The sequence below is a fragment of the Lactuca virosa genome, chromosome 4 (genome assembly GCF_052849685.1).
Source record: "Lactuca virosa cultivar CGN04683 chromosome 4, Lactuca_virosa_CGN04683_v6, whole genome shotgun sequence".
NCBI lineage: Eukaryota > Viridiplantae > Streptophyta > Magnoliopsida > Asterales > Asteraceae > Lactuca > Lactuca virosa.
This window is the reverse complement of record NC_136429.1, coordinates 128,299,648-128,313,325: the sequence shown is the minus strand read 5'-3', so window position 1 is coordinate 128,313,325 and position 13,678 is coordinate 128,299,648. Positions and strand designations below refer to the sequence as shown.

General features: G+C 36.4%; 1 protein-coding gene across 1 annotated transcript; it reads right to left on the bottom strand.

The window, feature by feature from the left end:
* LOC145107366 (glucose-1-phosphate adenylyltransferase small subunit, chloroplastic/amyloplastic-like) lies at positions 1–3,060 on the bottom strand. Its single transcript, XM_079044236.1, has 9 exons — positions 2,605–3,060; positions 1,969–2,265; positions 1,587–1,856; positions 1,331–1,510; positions 1,138–1,241; positions 962–1,073; positions 785–883; positions 444–563; positions 1–208 (listed from the first exon to the last, which is right to left on the bottom strand). The coding sequence occupies exons 1-9, from the start codon at positions 2,896–2,898 to the stop codon at positions 92–94; spliced, it is 1,593 nt and encodes a 530-aa protein (XP_078900362.1). The 5' UTR covers positions 2,899–3,060; the 3' UTR covers positions 1–91.
* Positions 3,061–13,678: the final 10,618 nt, after the last annotated feature.

Here is a 13,678-nt window from a genome sequence, read left to right as displayed (position 1 = left end):
TTGATCAACTAATATTAAAGATTTTTATTTTAAAAAAAATGCTATATAAAAAGAAATTCAAAATACAAGATGACAAGATAAAAGTGGTGTTTCATATTACAGTGCCACTTGGAATGACAGCATCTTTCATGACCGTTACAATTCCGCTCTTAATGAAGTAACCGTTCGTTTCCCTCGCAGCTTCTTCAACATTGTTTTTGTTTATAATCTGCAAGTACAACCATGCATCATCCATTGTTTATATATAGTATACTTCTATTAAATTTGTTTATTAGAGCATCCTACTTTTATTTCTTCCTATTACAATTTTGCCTTAATAAGAAAAAATTTAGACTACAATCTTGTAGTAGAATGCTATAACACACAAAGAAATGAAAGTATGTTACCATTTCTTGCATTTAGTCCTTTATATAAATATACGAAGCAATCAAGTGATTATTTACCTTGACATTATCCCCGATACGAGCATTTTTGTCTATTATTGCTTTCTTGATGTGTGTATTCTTTCCAATGCCTATAGGAACCCCACCCTTTGCTTCCAACACTCTTTTGTCTGCGTCAGTCTGCTCCCAATAAACATAATTCATCATCCATTCATAAAAAGTTGTAAAGGGAAAAATCCACATGATTTGAACAGACTGTACTGTGTTTGACTGAGACCGCATTTGACAAAAAAAAATGCAAGTTTTTCTCCCACCCAAAGATGTGGGAAAGGGACTCGCCCTCAATCTCCCATCTATGAAAAAGACATGAATGCCCTCCTCATAAAAAATAGGTGTAATACCTCATAGTAGTCGGCTCCCATGAGCAAAGTATCTTCAATAATGACACCCTCAGAGATACATGACCGAAGACCAACCACCGAATGATGAATCTTACATTTCTATAAGAAAAAAAAAACAATTATGATTCACAAAAGGGTTTACAAATGTTTCACAAAGATCCATTTGCACATACTTACCTTGATTACACAACCTTCACCAATGACACTATTTGTAACATCAGCATCCAACATTTTTGAAGGTGGTAGATACCGTGGTTGTGTATATATTGGAGCAGTCCGATCATAAAAACTGCATATAAAGAAACAGCATATTGAAAATTGAACACGAATTATATTATAAAAAAAAAGGGTACCTGAAGTCTGGAACTGGCTTCTTGGTGATTCCAAGATTTGCATGATAGAAAGCTTCAATGGTACCAATATCTTCCCAATAACCATCATACAGGTATGCTTGTACCTAACAGGATACAATTCATATCGGTTTTTAAAAAAATTACAAAAACAGTGATTATGTAAAAAAAAAAAAAAAATAGAAACAAAACATACCCTCAACCCAATGGAAGTTGCACCTGGAATTACTTCACTTCCAAAGTCATTTGCTCCTGGAAACTTCTCTCTAAGTAAATCCAACATAACATTTTTACTGAAAACATATATGCCCATACTTGCAATAAAAGGCATTTCTTTTGCTCTTTTATCATCGAGCCCTAAAATGGTAGTATCAACCTATCAATTCACATTAATAACATTAGAGGGAAGAAGATATTGGGTAAAGTTTTTGACTTTTTTGTCGTATTCATACCTTCATTGCTTGTAATTTGTCTCCCTTTGGCTTTTCTGAAAACTCAATTATCCTTCCTTCTTCATCAATCTTCATTAGACCAAATGCAGTGGCACGTTTTTCATCCATTGGTAGAGCAGCGACAGTTATATCAGCATCAGTTTCCCTGTGTGCTTGAATAAACTTTTCATAATCCATTCTGTACAAATGATCACCAGCAAGAACCAGATATTCCAACACATTTTGTTCTTCAAGCAGCCATAGATACTGCCTTACAGCATCAGCTGTACCCTACTCACTCACAGATTAACAGAAATTAGGCATTGCTGAATGCACGAAAGTGTTTTATCTGCAGAGCACTTAATGAAAAAAGAAAAGAAACAGCCACTTAGGTTCAACTCACCTGGAACCAATCAGGATTCTCAGGACTTTGTTGTGCTGCAAGGACTTCAACAAAACCTTCATTCTTATAGCCACCCATGTTGGTTGCATATGCCCTAGAGAGATGACGATTGAGAGATGCAGAATTGAATTGGGTGAGAACATATATCTTTGATATGTTGCTGTTTAAGCAATTGCTGACAGGTATATCGATGAGTCTGTAATTAGCTCCTAAAGGAACAGCAGGTTTGGCTCTTTTCTTTGTAAGAGGATATAGTCGAGTCCCTGCTCCACCACCAAGAATGATTCCAAGCACACTCTACAACCATGGTAACCACGATCATGATTAGTAAACTGAATTAAGCAACTAGGTTCATGACTTCATGTAATGCACATTAATTATTGGTATCAAATCAAATGGAACCAGTATGGAAAATAAATAGAAGAATCAGCTTTCCCTATCAATCATTAGATCATGAAATACATGAAGAGCACTCACGCATCCTTCAATCCTAAAAAAAGAATTCGCTGTGGCATTTTATCAAACACCTACTTGGTAAATGAATCAAACTTAAACTTTAAAAGGAATGAAGTGTAAATTGGAATAACAAAAGTTTCCAATTATGTGTGTTGGGAGAGAGAGGTGGAGTGCGCATACGTTGCTGGCATCAGGGTCGAGACAGGTCTGAGAATAACTAGAGTCAGAAACAGCTTTGGGGCAAAAAACATGCGGGCTTGAGCTACTGCTGCTTCTTCTTCTTCCTCCATCAGTAATGTTGGAATGCGACATTTTCCGGTGAGCGAATGGAACAGAGGAATTGGTTTTCTTTATAAGAATGTCCCGCTCGTGGCAGCCGCCGAAGATCTGAGAAGCACTAAAAGAAGCAAGTCGGGTGGCAGCGGTCTTGTTACTCGTTACTCCTCCTCCTCCTATACCCGATTGGATCATCATCACGATCGTCCTTGTTGACTACGAGTGTAAGAAATTGTTGGGATTAAGAGGGAGTTAACAGGGCATGTGATCAGTAATGGGGTGGGTATACAAATTTGGGGAGGAGATTGGAAAAAGAAATCTATTGATTGGTGTGTGGATGTGGAGTGTGTGTACATAACAATAACATCCTCATGCACACAACGAGACAAGCCAATGTTACATACAAGATTACAACTTCAAGCATGAGATATGCCTAATTGCATTTTGGTCCCTAAGGTTGTCACTGAAAAAGCAAGCTTCTTTAGTTCTCTAACCCAACACCAAAAATCATGTTTTATTAATTTGGAGTAAAGTCATTCCAGTTCCTTATCAAATTTTACACTGTTTTGACAACGTCTATTTTTACATTATTTTGATGTCAGTGAGAAATTATATATAAAATATTATGCTATATTATTCATTTACATTAAATTTGATGTTAATCTTTCTTTTATGTGTTTTGGTTCTTCATCTTTGAATATTATGGATATGTTTGGAAAAAATAGTTGCGGTACCTAAGTGGTGTAGCTAGACTTGTGGTAGAACTTTGTCGGATAGGATGATTAGTGACACAAATTACTGAAAAATTGAGGGAAGCTTAAGCATCATTGAGGTGGTATGGAATGTTTTTAGGAGGTTTACATCAACGATTATTAGGAGGGTAGACTCAATGGTGATTGAGGTCAAGAGGAAGAGACGGCGTCCACGAAGAAAATGGGAGGATGGGCGAGGTTATACATGGAGGAGTTCGGTTTTTCCAAACACATTACCTCAAATAGGAGGGTATGGATGCTACACATCATGGTTGATGGGTTATCGTCTTGTATGTTTTGTTTGTTGATCTGTATTGTTGATATATGTGACATCCCCATTTTTACGGCCAGAAAAGACCGATTTTGTTTAGGGATAATGTCATAAAAAGCCTTAAGTTTGGCAGAAAATGTCGGTTTTACCCTTCGACAGATTTTTGGTTTGTTTATGCCGCAAGCTTGTCATTTTTTGTCGGTTTTGTCCTTTTTACCTGTAATAGCAGGTTTCCAGTTACCATAAATTATTTTTTTGCAAAAAAACTCTTAAGTTTACAAATATTTTGCAAAAAAACCCTTAAGATTATCAAAGTATAAAATATAAATATATATTCAAAATTTGATAAAACAAGATGGTTTTTAAAAATTTAATTGTCAAAAGTTTATATCAAACTAATATAAGTTTTACTGTATTTATATTATGAAACCAAAACTGAAACATATTTTTAGCTTTACGTACGGTAAATTTTATATTGGTTCGATATAAACTTTTTATATTTAAATTTTAAAAAAGTTACCTAGTTTTATCAAAATTTGAATATATTCCTTAATTAATACTTAAAATTTTCAAAACAAAATTAAAAAACGTCTGTTAGCTAATAATTAACTATGCTAAAATAGTTAACCATATGAATAATATAACATTAAATAAATTCAATTAATTGTTTAAAAGGAAAATAAAAATATTTTATATGTTTAAAAGGTTTCTATTTCAAAAATAATGATGTATCAAATTTTTCATAAAAATTAATATATTTATATAATAAATTAGACAAATATATTTATATTTTATATGTTTAAAATGTTTATGTTTGTGTTTTAGAAATAATAACTTATACAACTATATTTATATTTGGAAAAAAATATGATAATATTATTATTTCTGAAATACGAAACTTTTAAACATATAAAATATTTTCATTCTCCTTTAAAAAAATGTTGCATGAAAATAATGTCATCATATAGTGACTATGATCACCTCCAAAATTGTTTTACGAGCGGTGGATATATACAACGAATCTAAAAAATATGATACATTATTATTTCTGCAATACAAACCTTTTAAATATATAAATATTTTTAATTTCCTTTAATAAAATTAATTTAATTTAATTATCATATTATTCATATATTTAACTATTTTAGCGTAGTTAATTATTAGGTAAGAAAAGTTTAAGTATTAATTAAGGAATATATTCAAATTTTGATAAAACTAAATAACTTTTTTAAAAATTAAATATAAAATCTTTATATTGACCCAATATAAAATTTATCGTACGTAAAGCTAAAAATGCGTTTTAGTTTTTGTTTCATAATATAAGTCCAGTAAAACTTATATTAGTTTGATATAAACTTTTGACATTTAAATTTTTAAAAACTATTTAGTTTTATCAAATATTGAATATATATTTATATTTTATATGCTTATAATTTTAAGAGTTTTTTTGCAAAATATTTGGAAAGTTAAGGGTTTTTTCGCAAAAAATAATTCACGGTAACCTGGAAACCTGTTATTACAGGTAAAAATGGCAAAACCGACAAAAAAATGACAAGTTTGCGACATAAACGAACGAAAAATCTGTCGAAGGGTTAAACCGATATTTTCTGTCAAACTTAAGGCTTTTTATGTCATTATACCTTTTGTTTATGCTTAATAAATTAGAGTATCCTTTTAAAAAGATTTACTTTGCGAAATTTGTTTGTAACATCCCAAAATTTAAGACCAAAAATTTCGTTTTGATTAATTAAAAACCGCTTAATAAATCTTGCTCAATCATTTAATAACATTCTTAATAAAACAATTATCAGAGTTTTAAATCCCAAAGATCATCTAGTGCGGAAAACATGGTGTGATGCGTTGCGATCGCCCCGAGCTCCTTCCTTGGAAAAACGTTAATACCTGAAACAAATAACTGAAAACCGTAAGCACGAAGCTTAATGAGTTCCCCCAGATACCACATACCATACATATAAACTGATCCATACATGCCACACGTAACCATGAGCCATACATAACAAACATATCCATAATCAAGTAAGGTGCTATGTGCCAAACATAGTCTTGTTGTATTGCCACAGGCCGCACGTGGTCTTTCTTGTCAAGCCTGGGGGCCACTCCTTGGGTCTTACAGACAAGTGCCAAGGGCCACCCCCTGGTCTTCCATGCAAGCATCACAAAGACAACTATACATACTACTCTACTAGGCTACTCAGCATACAGTGTGCCAGGAGCCACATCCTAGTCTTTCATTCCTAATAGTATACAGTGTGCCAGGAGCCTCCTCCTGGTCTTTCATACATGTTGCCTAGGGCTAACCCCTGGGTCTTCCTACCATACATAATAACATACTGTGTGCCAGGAGCCTCCTCCTGGTCTTTCATGCATAATGCGTAGGGCTAACCCCCGGGTCTTCCTACCATACATAAACTAAATGGGCCGGCATTGTGGCCGTAGACCCATACAAACAGTGAGGAGACTCACCTCGTACTACCGACGCTGCTGATAACCATCTGGCTACTATCCAACAACTCTCCGAACTGCTGCTCCTCTAGCTCCCCGAGCTACCGATACCAATAATAGAAACACTTAGCCTAACTGTCCTCAAGAAGTCAACTAAGTCAACTTTGGTCAAAGTCCCTCTCAAGGTCAAGGTCCTGGTCAAAGTCAACCTTCCAGTTGACTCGACTCGTCGAGTTGTTCTGCCAACTCGCCGAGTCCATGCTCTTCAAATCCCAAAACAACCCCGACTCCACTCGTCGAGTCTACGAGAACTCGACGAGTTCTCCTTCATCTAACACTTCGGGACTATCTTCAACCGACTCGCCGAGTTCATCCTTGAACTCGTCGAGTTCATCATCATTGTATGAATATCTAGGCTATGACTCGCCGAGTTGTATGAACAACTCGTCGAGTTCATCTTCATAGCTAAGAAGATTGTCTTGGACTCGCCGAGTTCCTCTTCGAACTCGTCGAGTTCTATGATCTTCATGTCCATTACGGACCCAGTCTGGCTGAATCCTTCACTACTCCACCTACTGATCCGAATCATAACAGAAGGGTTTGGGTTTACGAACCGACTCGCCGAGTCCATGAACGGACTCGTCGAGTCCACCTTGTGACATCTCTATTCTATCGATTACAGTCCATTCCAACACTTCTAACTCATAGATCTGGACTCCTAATGCTAGCATTGCACGTAAAGTTGCTAACTTTACGTGCATGCAAGGTGCTATGAGGCTAGAACACTCAATCCAAGCTATAATGAAGGCCTAGGTCATGAAATGGGACCTTAGCTGGATAAAGTCGACAACTTTGAGCTTCTAAAGCTCAAGAGTGTCCAGATCTGTTGTCCAATCCAACCTCAAAGGCTTAATACTCGGATTCTACTTGGAAATGATCCAATTGTGACAAAAAGGCAAGCTAGAAAGGGGATCCATCAATTGAAAGCTCAAGGTTCAGACTTTTTACCTCCTAACAGTTTCCAAGTCGATATGGAGGCTGGATCTACTCTTCCTTCCTTGCTCCTTTCCCTCCAAGCTTCCAAGATGCACTCTAAAGGCCCTTAATCTTCTCAAAAGCTCAAACAATGGAGTTGGGTGGCTAGGGTTTTGGGTTCTGGACGAGAGAGGCTGTAAATGAACCCTAGGGAAGAGAATAAGATGCTTAAATAGGGTACCAAGTCCCGGAATTAGGGTTTCCAAACCCAGACCAGACTCGCCGAGTCCACTCGCCGACTCGCCGATTCGGTCACTTAATCTTTGACACGGAACCCGCTCCGACTCGTCGAGTTCTTCCTTGGACTCGACGAGTTGACCCCCTTTTGACTTAGGGTTTTCCTTCCTTTCTCAGCCTTTCTGATACTGGGTGTTACATTGTTCCAAAAACATGATAATAATATCATCAAGACATTTCCAAGAAATGTATTTTATTTATAAAACTCGGGATGTTATCGTCAATATAAGAAACATAAGAATAAATGAAGACTTACAACATTTCTTTACACTAATAGTCTACATCTCCTTGAATCTCTCAGCAGATACATATATCATCGTATATAATTTCTTGTGATACAATAAACTGAGTGGGTCAGGTTGGGAAACCTGGTAAGTACATAGGGTTTTCAACCCACAATAATATAGTTATTATATTTAATTATCAAACCATTAATCCCAATTACCCATCCCTGTTTTCTTATCTATTCTTCCCTAGGGTTATATCCTAAGGGTCATCACCTACATCGTATTGACTTATCATCTCCTATATCAAATGGGCACGAAGTCCATCGCTTCTAGTGTTTATCTAATAGGCACTAAGTTCATAGCTGCCAACGTTTAACTAATAGGCACTAAGTCCATAGCTGTCAATGTTTATAGGCACGAAGTCCATCGATGCCAGTGTTCTACGAGACTGTCATCAATCAGTCCGGTAGTCATCACCTATTTATCACCAATCTAACATCACCTATTTCTCATCACCCGTCAGTACCCAATTCATGTTATAAGTGTAAAATACTTATATAATTAAATCAATTAAATATCATCTGATATTGTTTTATCTAACACATATCACATTCGACATAGATAATAAGCACATAAGCATGTAATTATCTACATATTTTATATCTATGTGTAAGATGAAAGGAACCATGCACTCACTTGTTAAAGTGATGACTCGAAACTTGGACAGAGCTTCGCTTCTAGAAATCGACATTGCCTTTGATGTGACCTAGTATCATTATCACTAAGTTTTAGTCTAACATTCTACGCGACTATAGATAGTCTAGACCTATCAATCATTCCAATGAACACTGATAGTCTAAATAAGGATCAGCCAGGCAGGGCAGTTGGGAGGCAGGATCATTTCGACATAATAGCTTTTTCTGAAATCCAACAACCAAGCCAACATGACCATTCTATACACCTCTCCCATACGTAGATCAATCAGTATAACGACATGGAATTACTGATAAATCTTATTTATAGGTTCATAATGACGACTTATGACTTATAAATATAAGTTACACAGAAAAGACTAGAGTGTAGCTTAACTTACAGAGGTTCTTCCTGACAGAAGTTATGAAATTGAACTGGCAGAGCTTCTACTCGCTAACTACTACTTCTTCAGGGATCGCAGGGCTTCGCCGAAGGCTAAAATTAAGGGAAATGGGCTAAAATTGAGAGCATTTTCAGAGAGAGGATGATGGGGAGCGAGGAAGCAAATGAGCAGCCGAAGTCTATTTATAGCACAACTGCATGCTGTGCCTAATGTGCACCGCGCAGACCTGAGACGTCGCTCCTCCCATTTTTCTTCCAGATGTCGCAAATGTGGTGGTACACGCCCCACCTTCTAGAAGGTGTGTGCCGTGCAACCCACCTGCACGTGGTGCTTCTCGGAAAAATTCATAAAATTATATATTCTTCATACGAGCTCCGTTTTCGACGTTCTTTATATCCCCGGAAAGCTCTTGACGATATCTACAATTTACGTTTAGACTCCCTCAGCTAATTTTGACCTTTTTTAAAGCTATATTTTTAACAGACTTAGACTGTTAAAGTCCGTTAAAAATCCATAACTTCCTCATATGATATCCGTTCTCAATTGTCTTTATATGGACGGAACCATATGGACGAGATCTTCAACCCTCGTTTAGATTGCTTTTCCTAAAAATCAACTGATTTCTACTTCGGTTTCTGAGCCGTATACTACTACGTTGAAACTTCTAGAAATCCTAACTTCCTCTTACGAATTCAGATTTAGACGATATCTATTTGCACAAATTCTCTTTTACGATATCTACGACTTTTGTTTATTAAGGCTAATAAGCAACCTATCTCCAACTCACTATTTACAACATACTGTTTGAATGCGAAACTCCGGAAGGTCATTACTTCTTCGCTCGAAGTCGGATTTGGGCATTCTTTATATGTACGAAATCCTCGTCACATATACTATAATTTGGTTAAGATTATTTATCTTAAATAACCCATCTTTAAAATTCATTATTATGGATTATAATAACTTTATTGCCTAGCCCAAATTTGCAGGTGTTACAATTATCTCCCCTTAGGATGATTACGTCACGAAATCATCAACAAAACAGGACTTGTATAATGATTTCACACATTACCTTTCCATCCTAGGTGGTAATTGTAATTCATATGTCCTTCTATTGCTAGACTCTTGCCTCTAAGAGTTGAATGCTTACCCCTAAAGGTATCTTCCTTCATGTTCTAATGTGATACTACCACATCTTTGTAGGTAGCTTTCCTAGCTACTGGCTACTTAATCTTAATGATGACTGTGATATGTTTATCGATCGCATCGATCTTTTCCTGCTTCAATCTTTGACCAAATTCGGACACACTTCATAGATTAGTCGGGCTCGATTCGATATGATTATTAGGGTCGGACAATATTTATCTTCGTAGTCATTACCGAAACAAAGGTAATGATGGAAATGAACAAAATAGCTTGATTACTTAGAGATTTAGTAACCTTGTGACTTTCCATGATCCAAGTGTGAGTCCTGTGCTTTCGGTAGTATAGGTCTCTACTACCTTTCACATATACTTATACTCGTCCCAAGTACTGTCTCACAGTCTCCAAGTCATCATATAAGAAAACCACACAGAAATTCAACGTATAAAAAAATTTAGGAAATTATATTGCCTTTTGAATGATTACGAGATTTATTTATGCCTATTACATAACCTAATACTAACAATCTATCTTCTTCATGTCCCAAACTATGGATAAGCCGCTCTCTATTCTCAACCTATTTCTGCTTCGTCGGGGATCATATGATATGTCATTGCTGTTGGATTAGTGTTTAAGCCCATAACTATTTTGGTATGTACTTGACCCGATTGCGAGCATGGTCCTTTTGGGTTGCCTTCACCAAAGCAACTTGATAGGATGATTTGTGGAGAAAGAGATTAATTATGATTTATTAATATATTATATGAATAATATATTAAAAAAGAAATCATATTATTTAATTAATAATAGTCAAGAATTAATGAGAACTAATTTTGTGACTAAAAGACATTAATTAAATAAAAGGGACTAGAACTGTCAATTGTGTGATAGATGAATATTGGGCTAATGGACTCCATAGAGGATGGAGTGGACGAAATCTATGGGGAAACCCATTAGAATTCGTCCAAGGCCTCTAAGGAGGGAGTCCATGGGTTACTTAGGGCCTAAGCAGTCAAATTAGGGTTTCCTTGTTAGATAACCCTAATAGCCTCACTATTTAAGGACCCCTAGGGCACCAAAAACGTGGGCAACTGATTCCTTAGGGTTTCTAGACGTTTTTGGTGTCTTCTCTCTCCTCCTTCTTCATCCTTATTGCTTATGGTGTTTGTGACTCCATTAGAGGTGTGACACTTGTGACACTAAGCTTTCAGAATCCAATTACAAGAAGGAATTGAGATTGTTATTGCTACATAACAATCAAGGTAAGATCTAAACCCTAATTCATATGTTATTTGATTCACATGCTAGATCTAGGGTTTATGGCTTTGGATGATTATTGCATGTTCATTAGACAAACTAGATCCAAAGCTTTAGGGTTTGCATGAACACCATAGGAATGTTGTAGTGCTCAAAACCCATCAATTACCTTCGGCTTTGGTGACACGTTATGCCTTGCTGCTTCATTCTTCTTTGGGAAATTTCTTGAAATATGCCCACCATCTCCACATTTGTAACACTTCTTGTCATCAAATTTTCATTCTCTAGAATAATGACCTGTTCTTCCGCATTTGTAGCAAGTCACCTCTCCTTCGCATCTTCCTAAGTGCTTCTTCTTGAACTTTTCGCACCACCTTACCTCATTGTTATCTCCATACCTATTATCATTGGGTTCTGTTTTCGAGAGTCTTCCCTTCTTATCAAACTTCGAAGACCCTTCGAGCTTCCTTTTCTCTCCTTTCTCATCTTTCTCCAGACCCTTCTCCATAATCTGGGTCTCCATGTTCCTTGCTGACCAGATGGCCTCCTTTAGAGTCCTTGCTATTTTTACCATTGGACCAAAGTCTGCTGGCAATCCATTAGCAAACTTGTTGACCTTGGAGAGTTCAATTGGAACTAAATAAGGAACAAGCTTCATTTTCTCCGTAAAACTTGCAGCGTACTCGCTGACGCTCATCCTTCCTTTCTTCAGATTCTGGAACTTGTTGTTGATCGCCAGAAGATCCTGCTTTGAGTAGTATTGCATTTTTAGTTGCACCAAAAAGTCCTCCCAAGACATCTTACTAGATTCTCCTTTGGGCATGGTATCTAGTAGTAGCTTCCACCAGCTTAATACCCCAATCTTCAACTGTGTAACCGCGAGAATGGTCTTCTGCCTGTTGCTGCAGTTGCAACTTTCAAACATCATCTCCATCTCGGAGATCCAATCCATAACTTCCACCAGTGTTGGGCTTCCAGAAAGACTTGGTGGCTTGGATTCCATGAAATCCTTGTACTTGCAACCACGTCCACATCTCCTTCATTTGGTTGGTTCCTTCTAACCACATGAGGTTCCACACGACTGACAGTCCTACTGTAGTTCCCTTCTTCTAACAGTTCCTCTTTCGACCCTCTTCGCACAACGGGTGCAATAGGTTCTCTCCCTTAATTTGTTTGTTGATCTGTATTGTTGATATATGCTTCTTGATATATGTTATTATTGTGATTTATCCATGTTCTGTTTTACTGCTCACATTAACTTACTCACCCTTTCTTTGACTCATTTTGTAGGTTCTCAGAACCATATGCTCCAAACATGACTTACCCCTGTTTATGGCTTGCTACTAACTATGATCTATTTTCCTATATTTTCCTCTTCTACAGTACCTTACATTTTGCATATGTATGATGTCATATGTATGTCGTAGTCGCTCTACCCTTTTGGAGGCAAGCTTGCCGATATCTACCTCCATCCACCATTAAGATAATGAATGTTTGTTTAAGTTTTGTTCCAGATTTGTGGGGTTAGCAAGGCGATATGAATAGTATGTTCTCAGTTCATTCTTAGTGGAGGTTGATTTAATTGATAATCCCTACAAGCTTAATTGGATTAAGTGGGTTCCTTTGAAGGTGAACAATTTTGTTTTGCGCTTGCTTATTAACATGATATCGTGGCTTGTAATCTTGTCGTGAGAGGTATACACATGAATTCTTCTTTTTGTCCTTTTTGTTTGGAAGTCGAGGAATGTATGGAGCATTTATATTTTGTGTGCAATTATTCCGATGATGATGAAAAAGCTTAAAAGGGTGAATCTATATGTATCATCTATTATTTATTGTTTCCATTTTAGATTTAAATCAAATGGGTATAATAACTAAGTATCGGATACAAGTGATTAAGGGTACAATATGTAAAAACTTGATGTGATTGAAATTATGAGGTGCAAAAAGTGTCATCATCAGTAATAAGTACTTATAGCAGCACATGTTTAAATTTAAACAAGGGTTTATTTCAGTAATCAGGGTCATGCCAATGGGTAGAAGCTTGGATGATGGCCCAGAGACTCCAAACTTCTAGGGCCTCATTTTAATATACTTGATTATGTTAGTATTGAAAAAAAACTCTGATATATCATGTATAGCAGTTGAGCGGAAAAATAAAAGAAAATGGAGCCAAAACAAAATCAGTAGAGATGACAAGGGGCGTGCGATTCTTCTGGAATAATCATCACATTGGGAATCTCACCACAATTGATCGAAGGATTCTATGAATCAATTCTGTTTTTTCAACGGTAACAAAAGAATCGATTCATAATAAATTGATTCTGGTTTTTCACGCATCATACTGATTTTCGATTTCAGTTTTTTATTTTTTGAATTTTGTTTTCAATCTTTCTTAATACATCACTACCGATAATATGATTTCACGCATCCTTCAAAAAATTGATCTTGAATTCCTGTTAATCTGATTTTTGTCAGCCTCATTGATTCTAAGTTC